The 18,156-nt window shown below is 43.9% G+C and overlaps 2 protein-coding genes across 2 annotated transcripts in view; one reads left to right on the forward strand and one right to left on the reverse strand.

Annotated features, from left to right (window-relative positions):
- Positions 1-5,598, forward strand: part of FIRRM (FIGNL1 interacting regulator of recombination and mitosis) — a 42,805-nt gene extending 37,207 nt beyond the window's left edge. Inside the window, exons 22-24 of the mRNA XM_066625296.1 lie at positions 2,438-2,518; positions 3,870-3,989; positions 4,913-5,598. Coding sequence (XP_066481393.1) covers positions 2,438-2,518; positions 3,870-3,989; positions 4,913-5,098 — 387 coding nt within the window. The 3' untranslated portion in view covers positions 5,099-5,598. The remainder of the gene's footprint in view (positions 1-2,437; positions 2,519-3,869; positions 3,990-4,912) is intronic.
- The window catches only part of SCYL3 (SCY1 like pseudokinase 3), a 33,149-nt gene continuing 20,551 nt past the window's right edge, over positions 5,559-18,156 (reverse strand). Inside the window, exons 9-14 of the mRNA XM_066625295.1 lie at positions 17,177-17,316; positions 16,459-16,646; positions 11,903-12,074; positions 9,099-9,260; positions 8,167-8,879; positions 5,559-5,898 (exon numbers count right to left, since the gene is read on the reverse strand). Of these exons, the coding sequence (XP_066481392.1) occupies positions 5,836-5,898; positions 8,167-8,879; positions 9,099-9,260; positions 11,903-12,074; positions 16,459-16,646; positions 17,177-17,316 (1,438 nt within the window). The 3' untranslated portion in view covers positions 5,559-5,835. The remainder of the gene's footprint in view (positions 5,899-8,166; positions 8,880-9,098; positions 9,261-11,902; positions 12,075-16,458; positions 16,647-17,176; positions 17,317-18,156) is intronic.

The following is an 18,156-nucleotide window of genomic DNA, read 5'->3' on the forward strand; positions in this document are numbered from 1 at the left end:
CACAAAAATAAAGGCTAGGTAATAGGCCAGGCCAGTGCTTGTGGACCAGTACTCACCTCCCATTGTTTTTCATAGTATTTAGTCAGGACCACAGTTCACTCAGAACCTATAAACTGCATTTCCTTGGCTGGACTATGCCCATATGGTAGATTCTCACCTATAAGGTGAGAAATTTCTGCCAATAAATCAAGCTTAGATCATCTCCTCACCTTATCTGTGAGGTCACTCGAGATCTTGGCACCAGGTCAAGAGGACCATGCAAATAATTAGAGGGCTATTTGTCTCCATGGCAACCCCTCCAAAGCAAGCTGCAGCCAAAGTTAACATTTTATTCTCCTGAGAAAAAAAGCAAGCCAGGCTCAAGACCTCCATTTAAATCAAGCAAGCCTCGTTCTTTTTAGCAGACCCTTCTGCACCCTTGTTTCATTTTGCAAATATTTGGCAGAAGTCTGGTTTTTTAAACACCAGGGTGAAATCCTCATTTCCATCTGAAACAATTTAGTGCTACAATTTAGTGCACAATTACTTAAGAACACCTATGGAAAGCAATGGGGTCTACTTTTGAGTAAATAGGGTTGCAACTATGTGTAGGTGCACTTGCTCACAGTCATTCCTAACCACTTGTCTCTTCACTGTGAATTGAATTTCACACTCCAGTTATGTGTTTATATGTTGTACGTTATATGTAAAGTCTCTGACTTAACACACCAAGCACCTTAAAGAAGGATTTGATTAATGGGTCTACTGGTATGTTGTTTACAGTGCACTTATTCTGATAGTATTTACAAAAAGTTTGTGAAGACCATAACTGAATGAGAGCCCAATCCTGAGCTCCGTGTTCTGGCTTTCCTTCAGAGTGCACTGTCGCAAACGTGCCATAAGGGCTAGCTTACCCTTAGTAAGGGTAGCCATAAGCACTACTGCAGGGCTAGCATCTGTGCTAGCTCAGTGCTGGCCGGTGCTGGGCTAGTGCTGTGCGGGTGCCCATCCTCCGCTGCTCAGTCTCATGGATTGCCAAGCCACAGCACGGTAAGCAGGAGGGGGGCGGGGAGGAGGCAGAGAAAGGGTGGGTGGGAGGCGTGCCGTGGGAGGGAGTGAGGCGGGTCCTGTGGAGCTCGGCTCCACCGGATCCAAGGTGTGTGTGTCAGGCTCGGCACCCTACATGAACGCCTTTACTTACTGCCAACCTTTTGGTTGTCGGTAAAGTGAGTAGCCCCATTTCGGGGCTGCTTCCCTTACCTGGGAGAAGAGGACAAAAGTCCCATTTTCCTGAAGCGCCGTACGTGGCAGGCTGAGGTGCGCAGGATGTGGCGGGAGCCGCGTGCCCCGGGCTGCTCAGGATTGGGCTGCCCATGAGTAATGAATTAAAATGTATCTTATGATCTTTTTCTAAATTTTTAATAAATTAGAGTCTGTGCAGTTCTTACAAAAACACCCCCTCCTAAGTTTAAACCTCCCAGACTTATCTGGAGGTCATAGGGAAATCCCATGATTTTGGCTCAGAACCTGCCCTTGACTTAACTGAAATCGACTTATACTCAGATATCTGCTGTAATAATGGAAGTTCACATTAGTATGCTAAAGGTTTTTTGGTAGGAAAATATAAACATTTATAATCTTTAAAAAGAGGACATATAAACACAGACTATTGAATAGAGGTAACTATACATGGAGAAGCTTGTTACTAATACAGAATAGATTCACACATAGTTTTAGTTGCAGTTTTGTTCTAGTCTTGTAAACTGCTTTAGGTATATTCAAGAAGGGCAGGTGGAAATAAAGTGAAAATAAAGATATTGTTTGGTACCCCAGCCTCAGGCATGGAGAAGGGGTTCATCAGACCCTGGATCTTCCTCCTGGAGCATCATTCAGTGGGAATCTTCCCACCATCTGCTCCTCTGCCTCCCAGCCTACTTCTTTAAAGATGGCACAGCAATCCTTGATTTTATGTGAGAGATCTCTGGTCTCCTGCAAGACTTGTTCTGTGAAACCAACAGTGCTAAGGAGAAAGGATATCTTGGTTGCCATGGTTACCTGAACATCATTTCCTTTGGTTTTCCCTGGATGCCTTGGGAGTGGCTAAACCAGCCCCCATCTCTGACCTATTCCCCAGTAGATCATCATGGAGCCCTGTTTGGGGCTGTTCCCCTGTTTCATCATGGAGCCCTGTTGGGGGGGTGGGGTGGTCCACAACACATGTAAAAATAAAGACAAGGGCAGAAAGAATTTAGGAACCTGAACTTTAGCACCTGACTGAATACTAATTTTCATGCACTTTTGTTGTAAATCCCATGCCACTTGAATATCTTTTCATTGTTGAGTTTCATCTTTTCATATCTTGAACACCTTAATTCTTGTATCAGTTAAAACAACCAAGAAACCATTTTGGAGTGGATGGGCGTTTATCAACCTCCCTCTTTTTTCTTGTTGTACTAAGGAAACAAGCCATGAAGACATACTTCCCCAGTGCCTTAACTCTGAAGAAATTAAAAGCAGAGTTGTTTGTTTCCTGTCAAAGGTATGTTTTTTAAATAGAATTGACACTGCTGGTATCAGGATTGATTTTTTTTTTTAGTCAAGGCAGCTGGTTTCAAGTTACATTTTCCACCTTGAAATTTAATGTTTCCTGGATAAGCATGCATACTAACTTATTGCTTTAACAATATAAATGCACTGGGTTGCTAGGTACTCAAAGCCCTTTATTCAACCTGAGAGTATAATTAAAACTTGCGTATCACAGAATTATGTCTACTTACAGACAAAAGACAGATTTATGTTTGGCTGCCTCTGTGCTTGTGCAAGGATATCATGCACAACTTCTTTGATCCCACATATGGGATTCACACCTGCATGAAGCCAAGTGCTGAACAGAGCTTTAACCAGGGAGACAGCTAGCGCACTGAGTATATGCGCATTGCCTGCTTCAGCTCTCTGAGCAGTGGTACCTCCCCACATTTACAGGTTTGATATCAATCACAGATTTCAGCCATGCCAGAGCATCCTTTTTTGGAATCTGTTGTGGAGCCTATATTGTCTTAGAATGAAGAATGAGGGCTGGTTTCTAAGCCCAGTTTGGAGCCCAGCTACTTGGTCACAAACAGACAAAGAGTTGGCATCTTCACCTGAGCATGCTGTGGATGACCTGCATCCATTTTCACCACATTGCTTGCCCGTTTTCTTCATTGAAAAGGCATCGCAGTGTTTCCTAGTGGATCGTACAAGGTCAGTGCTCCACCCTATGGTTACCATCTTGGGCACCCTTGGTTTGTGCATCAGCTATGACATCCTGCCTTGTTCCTTCCCATTATCAGCACTACATTCTCAGTTCTCAAAACCAAATGGGGGTCAAGTATGTCTTTCCTGAGCACATGCAATCATGATGCTGGCCAGGAAGTTTTGCTCCACACTGACAGTGGCTGATTGCATTGAGCAATTATTGGTTTTTGTGGAGGTTCTCTGCTCCATGTTTGCAGGTGCAGCTGCTCCAATTATGTCTCTGGCAGGATTCAGCCCCCTGTAGGTTTTTCTTAGTAACTCAGATGATGCATCTCACTTCAGCTCTGGCAAGTAACATGGTTTTAATTGGCAGTATCGAGCAGCACTGTCACTATAGATGACTCTCTGGGGATGGGAAGCCATTTTTTAACTTCAACAGTTCAAATTAAGATACCTGTTCTTATTAAGATACCTATAAGATATCTAAATACCAAGATACCTAAATTGCCAATAGAAGAGTAAGCCCTGTTTGTTAGTCATTCTTCAAACAGGCTCCCTTAACTGTGTGGGTAAACCTTGAATTGGGTAACCTGCTCAGTGATTAACAGCGTGGCTGGCTTTTCTTAGGTATTTTTCTTGATTGTCTTTCTCAGACTCACCAGGTAGAAGAGACAGGAGAAGCAAGAGTGGAAAGACTAAAAGAGGAAAATGCTCTTCTCAAGTGCCACTTGCAGAAGGCTATGGCAGATGAACAAAGGGCCCTGGTTTTGGAGGTATGTTGCAGTCATGTGGGCAAGACAACTCAGTTTGCAATGAATGTAGCCAGTCTGATAGATTCCACTGCCACTTTCTCAGATAGTAGCAAAGTTGGGCTATACTCCTGTGCCAACAAATTTAGGGCTGTTGACCATATGGCCACTTAACCCATTTTTGCTTGGCCCACAGGCGTACAAATTTGCATATATGCCATGTTAGGCAGAAATGGCTTAAACACATGTAATATGTGTGGTGGGCGAGGACAAATATAGCCAGTAGCAGTTTAAATGATCAAAACAACACTCTTCTTAGCTGTCAGTCACAGGAATTGTTGTTTATGAACCTAGGGTACTTAAAGTTATGCCATTTGGATGAAATTTGCTTTGGAGCATACCAGCTCTCAGTGTTGCAGCACTTCTAGCCTGCATTGCAATTCTGGTCTCTATATAGCTGAATTAGTTTGTAGGAGAGACCAAAAACTCTGGATTTAATAGGGTATGCAGAACTTGCCAGTCATTCATAAAAATTCAGAAAAAGTGTTAACTCCTGCAGAACTTACTCAAGCCTACTATAAAGATTTCTGACCTGTAATTTGGGGAGGAATGTCCCTCAGTCTCTATCTCCCAAGTGTTCGCAGGAAGGGAACTGAGGAATACTCCATCACAATATAGTTCTTCAGTTTTGTGGTTTGTATTGAAAGTAGTTCGTATGCATGTGGCAGAGGTTTTAACCATCAGGAGCTTGCTTACTATTGATGTGCTGGACCTTATGGCAGCTAGCTAGTGTTTCAGTTTAGTTTATACAGGTAATCAACAGTGGAGCAATTTTAAAAATACAGCTGGAAGAAGTTGCTCCCTACTGCACTGTAAGGATCTTGGGTTTGTTTTACCTGTGTTCACACTCTTTTGCTTGAACATTTATGTTGTGTTTCAATCTGTAGCCCTCCCTGAAAAGAAGCTGCTACTCACCTAATGAGGCGCAATACAAGTCAGCAATAGACACTGCTGAAGGGACACTGGAAACTGTGAAACTGTTGCTACAGAAAGGTCCACCCCCCACTTGGCTTGCAAAGAAACTGGAAGTCTTACAGGCAACACTGAACAGCTTGAAGAACAGCATACAATGAGGTTTAATGCCTTTTGGGGTGCCTTCAGTTCATGTTACTGACTAGCTATGCCCAACAACCACAGCAGAAGCCAGAGAAGCAAAGAGGGGACCCACGAGTGGTGGTTTCTAGATTAACTTGTTTTGATATTCAGTTATATACATATTGCCAGGGACTGTTGGCTAGAAAACCCCTAACAGTGATCCAAAACAGACTTAAAATACATGCATGTTTTTCCTATGCCTTTTTCTCAGATTAAAAAACTTGGATGTTCTTTACAGAGAGGAATGGTTACAAATGTGTTCAGTTGTGAGACTTGGGTAGCTCCCTGGGAATTCAACCCCAAGTAAATCCATCCCTTTAAGAACAAAGATGATTTGCTGCTACTTTACCTCCCCTGCTCACAATATTCAGTGGTCTTGTCAAAGCACTGATACTAGCAGAAGGTTTCTGATGAATATATAGCACAAACATTTCCATAGTGTATTTATCCATTTATTTTTCCTAGGGTTTTTCGACAAACTGTTCTGTAAAGATAAAATCACTCATCTGCAACATGTTATTCAGTTCAATAGCTCATTTGTTGTAGATAGGGCGGGCAGGCAGACCTAGCTGTAATTACAGCTCCAGCAAAATTCTGTTGTAGGTCAGAAAGGCAAACAATTTGCTGAGTTTCTGGTGCCTGGGTGAGACAGTAAAAATTGTTCAAGACATTGCAAATGAAGCTCCTAACTCCAATTTAAGACAAGTCTTAGTTGTCACCAATTGGCATCATCCTCCCAGTTCAGCTCTTCATGTTCTTCCCAGCCAACAACATCTACCTACAAGGATAAAAAATGTTAACAAGATTGCAAAAAATAGTCGCACTGCTATTAGCCACCACTTTTCATTGGCAGTAGGAGACTGAAAAGAGGTAATGAGACACAAGAACGCTTAGCACAGCTGACTTAGGCATCTTGTCTGATCAACCTGAACAGCTCAAAACAGACATGGCTGAGACATTTGATGTACAGACAATATCACTTCTTAAGCTTACTGCAATAATGATGCTGAAGCCAGGCCATTCAGACATTGAGTGGTTCTCAAACTTTTGAGTGGTTCTCAAACTTTTCCGGCCCGCAGCTCCCCATTACATCACCTCACCTCAGTTACCCCCAAAATGGGGGTGAAGGTGTTATAATGATACACTAGAAACAAAAAGCACTCTGAGGCTGCAACCCTAACAACACTTACCTGAGAATAAGTCGCATTGAACACAATAAGACTTACTTCTGAGTAGACCTGGTTAGGATTGTGCCCTGAGTTTATTAGCAGCACACCTGGAGGGTTTTGGAAAGGGAGGGGGGAGTGATGAATTTGCTGGGGGAGAGGAAGACTTTGTTTTGTGTGTCTCTGCGAACTGCAAACGGATGTGAAACAGACCCAGAGACTGTTTGGCTGCAATCCTAACCTCATTCTCCTAGGAGTAAGTACCATGGAACACGATGGGACTTACTTCTCAGTAGACCTAGCTAGGATTGCGCCTTTTGTCTTATAACAGCAACCAACATGGGAAGTACCCCTCCCCCAAAGGAGGCAGGAAAAAGGGGGATGGCTGTAAAGGAATGGGTATTTTTATTTTTTAATCAGTTTTTGGAGACAAAGCTTGACTGATCAGGAGCAGCTTTTCTTTTTTGAAGGGGGAGGAAAAAGAGAAAGGGGAAGATCCTTGGTTAAGCTGACACAGACCCCGAGCCTATGTAGGTCTACTCAGAAGTAAGTCCAATTTGAGTCAATGGGGCTTACTCCCAGGAAAGTATGGACAGGATTGCAGCCACACAAAGCAAGATTACAACTAACCCCCAAAGTAGATGGGGGCATGCTCACACACATACACCCCAACATGCAGATGTCACCCCTATTCCCCAGGCAACGCGGAGAAATGCAGGCTGTGCTGATGAGATGCGGCACCTCAGTCAATGCCCAGCCAGCCTTCTCTCCTTCTCCCCACCATGTTTCACATGCCTTTCCCACCTCCCACTGCGCCACTCACAGCCACAGAAAAGCAGCAAGTAGGGAGGCAGCAGAGCAGCTATGGCCACCTCTCTCCCCAAGATGCCTCACAATGCCCCTGGGGGCTAGCCACACCTCCCTAGGGAGCCCTGACAGATTGAATACCTCAGCCCTAAGCTATTAAATTGATATTGCCACTGTTATGTTTGCTAGTAGATATCTATTAAATGTTAAGATTCCTTTGACTTTTTGTAAAAGGCTTAGATTAGCATTCGTGGACCATGACACTATCAAAAGAAATTGAAGTAACAGCATACTGCTATATTCGTTCACCCTTTCAAACTCAGGGGACTATACAAGAACAATCTATAAAACCATCCTGTGAAATGGATACTATACATTAAACTGCAAAGCATGGTCCTGGCCTTTGTACACAGGCAAAAGTTTGATAGCTGGTGCAGGCTTTGCAGAAGGCCCCTAAACTTCCGGTGCCTCTATTTAAAGCTGCAAGAGGTAGCTGGGGCTAAAAAAAACAAAAGGGCTTTCCAGTCTAACATGAAGACTTCAGGCAAGGCAGAAAGACACCCTAGCATGCAAGAATTGTGCCATAAGCACTCCCCAGAGGTCACATTTGAGTTGTAGACTCTGCTCTTTACTGGAAAGGGGAAAACAGAATCATGAATCAGGAGAGTTCTGCTCTTCCCCTTTGAAGCTTCAGAGATCTGAGGCTGCAACAGAGATGCATTTGGCCCCAAGGCTCACAGAATGGGCCAACATCACATTTCTTCAAAACCTCCAACTAGAATATCAGATTAACTCAAGACATCTTTCATAAGCATACCCACTTCTATGTGGAAACAACTGTTCTTGAAAGATTACTTCAGATTCATTATTAAAGAACATTTTGTACAGTTCCTTAGAGAAATATACTTAAGTACAACATACATAGTAGCTTATCACAGGCTGTAATGGGCAGTATCTCTCTTAGGGGGCTGACAGAACAACATTATCTAGTCATTTCTGACTGAGATGTGTGTAAAGCAAACTGCACAGCATTGGTATTGATAACACTCCATCAGACAGTCCCAACTCCTTACCTCTGTGACTTCAGCAGCTGCAAATTTAGAAGAAAAGTGTGTCCCCTGAGCATCATAAACTCTGCTGGAAAAGGTGTCTAAATTTCTCTGGACAACAGGATGAGAACCCAGCTCTGGCAGAATCAAGAGTGCTGAAGAAGGCTTGATGTCTGGGACCATGTCAGCAAACCAGTCCAGTTCGGTTTCATGACATTCTTTCCTCTTCACCTGGATTGTGAATTCTTCTCCTAAACCTGACTCCAACTTAGGAGCCCTCTCTGAAGATGATGCCTTGGGCACACTGGAGATTTCATCCTGCTGGCTTCTGTGATTATAAATGTCGCTGCTGGGCTCTACAGAGGAATTAAATTTGAGAGTTCTGTATTCTCTCTTGAGCTCAAGCATATCTGGATGCACGGGCACCTCTGTGGTGTCATTAACCCCTACAGTACTAGGGCTGTTTCCTGAGGAGAGTTTAAAGTCAGAGTTGTGAGCCACAGCATCCCAAGGTTTCTCATCCATGTTGTGACTGGCAACAGAGGGACTCTCATTGGTACAAAATTCTCTCTTTTGGATATCTACAGTTGCATTTCTCTCAGTCTCTAGCTCTTCACATTCATTCCAGTCTGGCCATTCCTCTGCTGTCTTCTCAGCTGCATGCTGGTTTCTGCTATTCCTCAATGTATTTAACCCACCAGGAACACCGTTTAAGGGCAACAGAGAATCTGGTTCCCCTGTGGAAAACACACAATATATGCCTGGTGACATATTCCAATGTCTTAAACAAGACAGAAAGTTATAACCTGAATTTAAAAAGTTTAACAATTACTTCCACTCAAGAGATCTAAAATGCCATCTAAGCTACTGATGGGTCATGACCCACAGTTTGAGAAATGCTGCTTTAGAGGGTTTTGTACCAAGTCCTACTGTGACAAAGATGCCCAGCTGTTTACCTTTCTTTAAGGCTATGTGAGAATCCGGGCTTGGCACATGGTGGTTGTTGCTAAAGGACAGATTTCCAGAGTTGGGAGACATGAGGAACACACTTGAAGAATAATTTGGCAGGGGCTGATAGATTATCTTTCTCTCGAAGCTTATGGCATGACGGGGGGAGCCTGCAAGGATATACAAGCAAAATATAAAGGAAGTTTATACCAGGAGAACACAGTAGTAGTTATGAAACTAAGGGCGCAATCCTAAACCCTTATGTCAGAGCTTTCCAGCACTGACATAAGGGCAATGCAGCTCTGAACTAAGGGAACAAAGATTCCCTTACTTTGAGGAGGCCTCCGTGAGTGACACCCAACTGCAGGATGCAGTGCTGCCCCATTGGCCAGTGCTGGAAAGTGCTGACATAAGGGGTTAGGATTGCACCCTAAATCTTTAAGCAGGTTGTCAGAGTACAACCCCCGACAGCTGGGTGGGAGCATCTATCATCATTCACTGGCATCCTTCAGTCTTGGAAGACTATGGTATCACGCTCTGAAAAGTGGTGCAGGCTATCTTAACAGTTCAGTTATGAAAGCTGCAACGTTTCATCAAATCTGCTTGATAAGAAAGGTAGTCTGATTTTTAAAAATCTGCTCTATTGAAATATAAATACTTATAAAAACCATGACTCTTGGGCACCACCCTTGAAGAGGCCTTCCTTCTCATACAAAAGAGAGGAATGCCTTTGTTCTTTTGTTTTACTCATACACAAGTTAATGTAGTTTTAATCAGTCACCTGATCTGATTAATGGACTAAGATTTCTTTGAGTGCAGTCCTAATCACTAATACAGCAAGTAAGAGCTACAAAGATTAAAGACATCACTGGATACAGACCTGAAAAGCAGCAACTTATCTCACAGGCCCATTTTAATGCCACTTAGCCTACCTGAACAGATAAAGTATCTGTATTTCTGAATGGAATTCAGCATTTTTGGTTCACAAAGCACACTTTATTAACCCTATCTAATTTCCTATGTGCAGAGGACTTGGTGGGGGGGGGGAGGTATGAAGGAAGTAAGAAACAGAAAGTCTCACACCACTTCTCCAACCTAAATGCTTAACTGTGGCCCATGCACAGGTAGGATAAGGATTTCTCTCATTTGGTATAAAAAAAGATAAGAATGGTAGAGAATCCAGATGTTACCTCCTCCAAAATGCAACTGTGAGAAGGGACCTGTGCTACCAGACATCCTTCCTGCCAGAAATCAGGAGATTTGCAATCCATGTATGTTTGGACTTGGTAGATTCGAAACTGGGCAGTGTGAACGGTGACTTGATTGTGCTGGGTTTTCAGGAAGTTTGTTCCCATGCACTCATGAAAACCCACAGCAATGCTACCAACATGCATTTGGGAAGTCGGTCCAAGGCAAAAGTTGCTCAACCTTTGTGCACACCAAACACTGCAAACTGAGCTTAAAACAAGCTATAAAATGTTGAATCGGATTGATTCAGAGTTGAGTTTCACATTCACAAAACAGCAGTATCTTTCATTGCTTAGCTTTTTCAGCCATTTTTACTTAACCACATTTCAGATTTTGTCCACGTACTGCTCTCTTTCATCCAACTTCCACCACGTTAGTCAACATTCTTATGTTTATTTTTCTTTTATTTCAATTTATTTAGGTTTTGCATGCATACACATGTATTGCACAGTTACTAACTTACATTTTTCACCAGCCAAAGTAAATTTGCAAGCTAAATAAGGCTGTGCTTTCATATTCATCCATTTTTTCTTTCAGCTATGCTCTGGTCCCTTACCAGACAAAAGTGCAAGTATTGCTGTATTAGGAACATTCCACTGAGGTCAAACTAATAAAGGAAAACTAGACTGGAGAAGCAACTCCAGTCTAGGTCTCAGGTCACATTTTGGTGACTTGCTACCCATACTATGGTGTATTAGAATAGAAACTCCTTTAAAAAAAAAAAAGGAATGTTTAGGATCCAATTATGTGACTCAGAATATACACAAAATATGAAGAAGCTGGCCTAAAACAAATCATCATCTTGCTTTACTCATATTGCTACAGAGAGTGTAATAACCTCTTTCTACTAAACATATAATGCAGTCTTATCATAGAGCACCAGTATACTTTTCCTCTATTTGGAACATCCTAAACAACTCTCGACCCTAAGGCAAAAATCACTAAGGTTAAAAGCTTCAGACCTACTTCCAGATGAGTTCTAAAAGCTTAACTGCCCCTGGTTTTTTCCTCTTTAACATATCATTGCAGTTGCATACAGAAAGTATAGTTTGCTAACGAACCTGTTGATCCAGTTGCAATCTCTCTATGACAGTGATTCCAAACTGGGTTTGGACCCACCAGTGGGTCCCAACCTGATTTGTGGTGGGCTGCAAAACTGACAAGCTGATAGCTGCCAAGCAAAAAGTATTGAGCCCTATGGAAATTGAAAGGAGCAGCATGTACATGTTTACTCATGGGTAGGAAAACATGCCTTGGTCCACTTCAGAGCAAGTTGAGGGAAATGAAAGGACATCAGAATGTCCCAATCAGATGAACATGGAGCTCAACAAATGATCCAGAAGGTGGTTCCCCCCCCCCTTTCAATGTAAGGATATAAACAGTGTGGCTGGTAAATTGAAACTTTTTTAGTCTTGTAAAGCTAGGTGGGTCCTGAGAGAATTTTTAAAAATGGGTCCTGGTGCTAAAACATTCAGGAGCTACTGCTGTATGCTCTGGTTTGAAGAGCAGAGCTGGCCTTTGTCCTGTGCATTTGTTAGAGAACAAAACTGCCATATCTACTTACCTTCTGGGGAAAGGTCTGTAGGTTTACTGAAACTTGGTGCTGAGCGCTTGAAGATCTTTGTTCTGTCACCTCCCACAACAACATCAGGTCCGAGCAGAGAGACCAGCACTCCTAAGCTTTGCAGTGTTACAGCCACCAGAGAGTCACTGGTATCTCGTAGCCCCAGTAAAACCTAGAATAAGGATAGCCTGTCAGACACAACTTGGTTCCCAAGTTCCCATATTCAACTGTAGATCCACACTTGCTGCAGATTCTTACTACAGGTTGAGCCTCATTATTCACATGGGTTCCGTTCCAAGTAGATGGCAAAAAACGCACTATAGCAAATCAATTTAAAAAACAAAGTTTCTTTGCTCTGTGAACAGCCTCACTGTTTGGGGTGAGTCCCAGTCAGTGGTGGGATTCAGCAGGTTCTCACCTATTCTATAGAACCCATACCTAATCCAGCTGTTGGTTCTAAGAACCGTTTGCTGGCCAGGGAGCTCGCGCCTTGAAATGTCAGGGCTAACCCTCCTGGGGGCAGCAGCCGTGCGGGGCCAACCCCTCCCAGGGGAAAGCGGGTCGCTCCCAGCGGGTGCTAGCGACGCGCGCCCGCAGATGCAGCCTGCTGACTAGGGTGAGAGAAGCAGCCCAGCTGCCTGCCCCGCACCTCCCCTCCCCGGCCAAGCTTGCTGACTGGTGAGTAGACTGCTCCTGCGCCTGGAGGCTCCTTGGGCTCAGCTCTCGCGGTGGGTCGGGGGCGCGGGTGGGTCGAAGAGGAGGGCGCCGGAGCAGCTCCCGCCCAAAGAGCCCCCGCTGCCCCTGAGGGCAAGCCCCCCTCCCCCCCCCCCCGCATGTCCATGGACACACAATGGAACTTACCTCTGGGTAGGCACTGAGCACAATCCTAACCAGGTCTACTCAGAAGTAACTCCTATTTTGTTCAATGGGGCTTATTCTCAGGAAAGTGTGGTTAGGATTGCAGCCACTGTCAATCAGAAGGCGAAGGAAGGAAGCATCTCATCCTCATCACTGAGGCTGCGATCCTATCCACACTTTCCTGGGAGTAAGCCCCTTTGGCTATAATGACTTACTCCTGAGTAGACATGCATAGGATTGTGCTCAAAGGCTGCAGTCCTAGCCACACTTTCCTGCAAGTAAGCCCCTTTGGCTATAATGACTTACTCCTGAGTAGACATGCATAGGATTGTGCTGAAAGGCTGCAGTCCTAGCCACGCTTTCCTGCAAGTAAGCCCCTTTGGCTATAATGAGACTCTATAATGAGTAGACATGCATAGGCTTGGGCTCTCAAGCTGCAGTAAGCTCTGTTGACTATAATGGGACTTACTTCTGAGTAGACAGGCATAGGGATTGTGCCCTTACTTCCCAAAAGCACAGGACTGCACCATGGGGTTGGTTTTCATCCTTGGGGTTTGGGAATGCAGTTTTGTGCTTGGGATCTTTTCATTGCAATACAATGTGTTGTTACACAACGATTGTATAATACACTATCAGACACATAGAGGCGATGCTCCCACAGCTGAAATTCCTCAGGTTAAAAAAAGACAGGAATGTGGCACAAAACATTACTTCATTAAGGGTACAATCCTATGCAGGTCTTCTCAGAAGTAAGTCCTGTTGTGTTCAATGGGTCTTACCCCCAGGAAAGTGTGGATAGGATTGCAGCCTTTGAACAGAATCTTATGCATATCTACTCAGAAGTAAATCTCATTATAGCCAATGGGGCTTATTCCCAGGAAAGTGGAAGTAGGATTGCAGCCTTAGGGCACAATCCTATGCATGTCTACTCAGAAGTAAGTCCTATTGTGCTCAGTGAGGCTTTCTTCTAGCACCTGTGCAGTCACAATGCAGCCCTGAGGTAAGGGAACAAATGTTCCCTGCCCCCCACCACAGGATGCAGTGCATGCGCTATTGGTACAGCTGCACTGGCACTGGAAAATTGGATTGGATTAGGTCCCAAGTCCTCTTAACTGTAACTTTCCAGCACCAAGTCCTGGAGGTCTCCTTGTGACAAGGGAATGTTTGTTCCCTTACCTCGGGACTGCAGTGTGGCTGCATTGGCTCTGGAAAGTTGGATAGCCCTTAGGCTGCAATCCTACTCACACCTGGGAAGCAAGCCCAATTGACTATAGAATGTGATTTACTCCTGTGTAGGCTTGCATAGGATTGGGCTGTTATTCCCAGGTAAGTGTGCTGAGGGTGGTACAGTTAGCATTTGCTCCTTCTCTAGCAGAAAAGTTCCTTTAGGTTATTCTCTTCCTCTCCCCCCCCCCCCCCAAATGGCAGGCTGACTAGAAATTGAAGATTTTTTGAACAAGTTTGCAAATTGGGTTTAGGTCTTATCACCTAATGAAGAAGAACTGGAGAAGCACTGGGAAGAACTTGTGATCAGGGTGAACCTCAAAACCTGCAAGCCTTGTTACATGTGCTGTTAATTTTCATTTTTAGGCTGGGTTGTGGGTGCTTGGGCACCTACACAGCTGCAACACTTTCGAAGGACTGTGGTGGGGAGGTTCTGCCTCACCTGCCTCCCCACCCACTGCAGGCCCCTGCTTTGCACTTCCTGGTCAGTAGCAGCCCTCAAACTTGTGGGAGAATTGCCACTAGAGTAGACCAAAGTGATGGGTATCTGCTGTTGCCTGTTGGAAAGCAACCTAGAAGAACAGTCCCCTCATAGTACTTTTTTGCTCATTAGTGAAACTGTCCTTCAAGGCTGCCATTCTCTCTCAAACCCTGGAAGTCAACAACTCCCCTTGAACTTGTTGGGCTTCTGAGTAGACATGCATTGGATTGCAGAGTTGGAAGTTGGAGGGGGAAGCTTTAGAGTTCACTGGAATTCTTTTTGGGGTTGGGTGGTAAAAGGAATAGAGCAGCATTTCTCAACCAGTAGTACTCATACCACCAGTGGTACTTGAGGTAGTGCCCAGTCATACTCATGGCAGGACCCCCCCCCCCCCAGACTTCCACTGTCTTGCAGTGAGACCAGCAATATGATGCAACAAACAGTGGTAGGAGGCTCAGTTCTGCTTTTCTTGTACTCAAAAAAGCCCTCCCATCTACCCTGGGAGCCCAATCCTATGCATGTCTACTCAGAAGTAAGTTCCATTATAGTCAATGGGACTTATTACCAGGAAAAAGTGGATAGGATTGTAGCCTGAGCCTCTTATTGTGGTTTATTGCATCATGTCTGGCCTCTTAGTATGGAAATAACTGGTGATAGTCATTCCAGTTACTTCCAGTTGTACTTCCCAGAGGTGGGCCATGCACAATGGCAAGAGGCAGATGCTGAGGAATGTTGTAATAGAACAAAAAAGAAGGGGAGATGTAAAGATGTTACTGTGCTGTTGTTGCTTTTGGTTGATGATGAGGTGTCAGACTATGTGCTCAGTGCACTTTTGCTGACCAGATGTTCACCACTAAAAGTGAACCAGATCCTTGAGAGGATTGACTGCTCTGGTAAAAATCACCAAGTTCCCACTGAGAAGGAAGGTGGCCCAGCTCAAAGCCCAGTGCAGCAAGTTGGTTTGTGCAGATGTGAAGGTGCTATGCTGCTGTGGTGTCTCCAGAGGTTGGTAACCTGGAGCCCTGGCAGTTCCCACCTCCTCTTCTTGGTGCCTTCCTGATTTCATTATACAACTGCCTTGAGAATTCAAGAAAAAAATGTCCATTTGAAGTGTGCATTTCAGCCGCATGTTTATCCTCCTTGGAAACTAGTGGCCAGAGGCCTGTGACTACAGAGAACAGAATTGCAGCCTTGCCATTTGGATTTAGACATTGGGTTAAAGTTACAGTGCAATCCTATGACTGTCTACTCAGAAGTAAGTCCCATTATGTTCAATGGGACTTACTCCCAGGAAAGTGTGTACTGTACAATATAGGAGTGCAGCCGTAGTCTTTCAACGTCCTTTGTGGCAGACAATTGAAGCTGAGTTGCTTATTGTTCATTAGGACATAGAACCTGTTGCTAATTTATTTGAATCCCACCACTGGTCCCAGTACCACCCTCAAGTCTCCTTCCCTAATACATCATGTCTTTAGATTGTAAGACTGAAGATGACAAATGTGTTTTTGATCTTTTTTTGTACAACTAAAAAAATCTGAGTGATTTATACATAAATACACATTGTAACAACAACTTGTACATTTAACCACTTTCCCCAAATTCAGGATGTGTAGTAAGCAACCACTGCCATTCTTCACAATTCTGGTTGGACATCAGTGGCTTGGAGGAATTTAGACCATGACTACTGAGGCATAGGACTTTGTGGGAGGCCATTTAGCATGAGGCAATTCCCAATGCCAATAAGCATTTTTTGACCAAACTGGAAAGAGCACAACACGGGCTGGAGGAAAGAGAAGCATGTGTGAACACATACTAGCAAGGCTAGGAAAAGGGGCAAATGGGTCAGATGTGAGAATGATGGCTAGAAATAAGTACTTGCATACAAGTAAGAAGTAAGCTTGAATGGTGCACACTGTACAGCCTTTACTGACATGACCACTCCAGGACAGACACCAATGCCTTCTTGATATGTTATAGCTGCACCCATATTCACCTGTGGCAATATGATGTTTTTCAGCTCTTTCTGAGTAAACAGTTCTCCGTAGGCATCTAAGTGGGACAACAACACCAATCGAACATGCTCTTCATGGACCTCAAACAGCTTCAGCAGCACAGGGCTGACGTGTGCTTGGAATACAGCTGGAGATAGTAGGCCATTGGTCTGGGTTTCACCCACTCTATCTAGAGTGAAAGAATTGGAGAGTCAACACTATTCCAGCTGAAACCGGTAGCAATTCAGAGTTGCTGTCACAGATAGTTAATATAACTGTGCCATCATATAAGACCCTGTCTTATGTTTGATTATGTAGCTGCTTTTCACGGGCTCTGATGGAGCTGGAAGCAAGTGAAAACCTGCAGCCATGACTCACTGTCTCTTCCAGTGCTTATACAGGTGAAAAGCCTAAAGATAAAAAAAGTGCAAGGTGGGTGAGCACTACTAGAAAAGCAAGGGGACATAGCAGTAACCTGGGGTCTGAGGCCAAGTGGAAGAAGGAAATGTGACAAAGCCTGCTAGATCCATAGGCTGGAAGAAAAAACAAAACCCTAATCTCTACAAGAAAGAAAGGGAATGAAGTGAGGAGGTGAGGTTGCAGCAGGTAAGAACAGCCACTGCCCCTCACATTTTGTGGCAAGGTGTCAATCTCCACTACTTCTAAATTCACAGTGAATGCGTATGTGTTTATTGTGGAGAGGTAGTATTCAAACTTCACCTTTCTTTGGCCACAGGAGATGAGGAAGAAAACTCTTGACAGCTACTGGCTCAGCAAACACCAGCTGATTGAGTAGGAGAGGTACCAATCGCAAAGCAATCAACTCCTCTGATAAGCCAGTTACTCTGTCCAACAGGAATCTGTGTTAAGAAAAATCAACCAACCTGTTACTGATACACAAAGCAGCTGAAATATTTACCTCCCCTCCAAATACGCAAGCCAGGAACAGTTGCCTTGAGGCAATGGGCTTTCACATAACTTCAGAACATAGAAACCTTGACACATTCTTGGTGGATGCACATTGTTGAGGGTATATGTTAAAAAGACTCCCATAAACCTAAGGGCTTTTTCTTTTCCTTCCACTGTGAAAAAGAAGATTTGAAGGGTATTTCTGCAAGGCGGCTACTGTAAAGGCCTGCACGATTCACTAGTATAAACGGCATGACTTTGCTGGGTTCTATCAGGTCTCTGTCTGCTATCTTTAAAATCATCACATCGCTTTTAGGTATCTCAGCCACTTGCACTATAGACTGGATGTGTTCACCTCTTCCAATGGTTCCTTTATGCATTGGGTACTTTACCAAGAAGTCTTCCACAGAACTTCTTGGTAATGAGATACTCCATTCAGAATAGTCATACTGTTTTCCATTCCACTCCTGGATAACCCCCATCACTAAAGGAGAAAGCAAGAGTGGATTTATAGTGAATGTTCATTCTTTTCAGAGATGGAGGTCACCCAGAACCATCCAAGAATTGTTCTGCTCTTGCAGAAGGTGTCTTCAATTCCCACAGTCAATTGTTAACTTTAACATAACCTTCCATCTTATGTTCTCTGTACTTTTTTTTAAATTAATATATTCCATATTTAAAATGTATGGTTACAGAAGCAAATTATGTATTGGATTCCAAATTGTATTTTTTATTCGACTGCATTGTGTCCAAATTGGGGGGGGGAGCACAAAGTTTTTTGCAAAATTCTG

Source organism: Tiliqua scincoides, chromosome 4, assembly GCF_035046505.1.
Source record: "Tiliqua scincoides isolate rTilSci1 chromosome 4, rTilSci1.hap2, whole genome shotgun sequence".
In the NCBI taxonomy this organism is placed as follows: Eukaryota; Metazoa; Chordata; class Lepidosauria; order Squamata; family Scincidae; genus Tiliqua; species Tiliqua scincoides.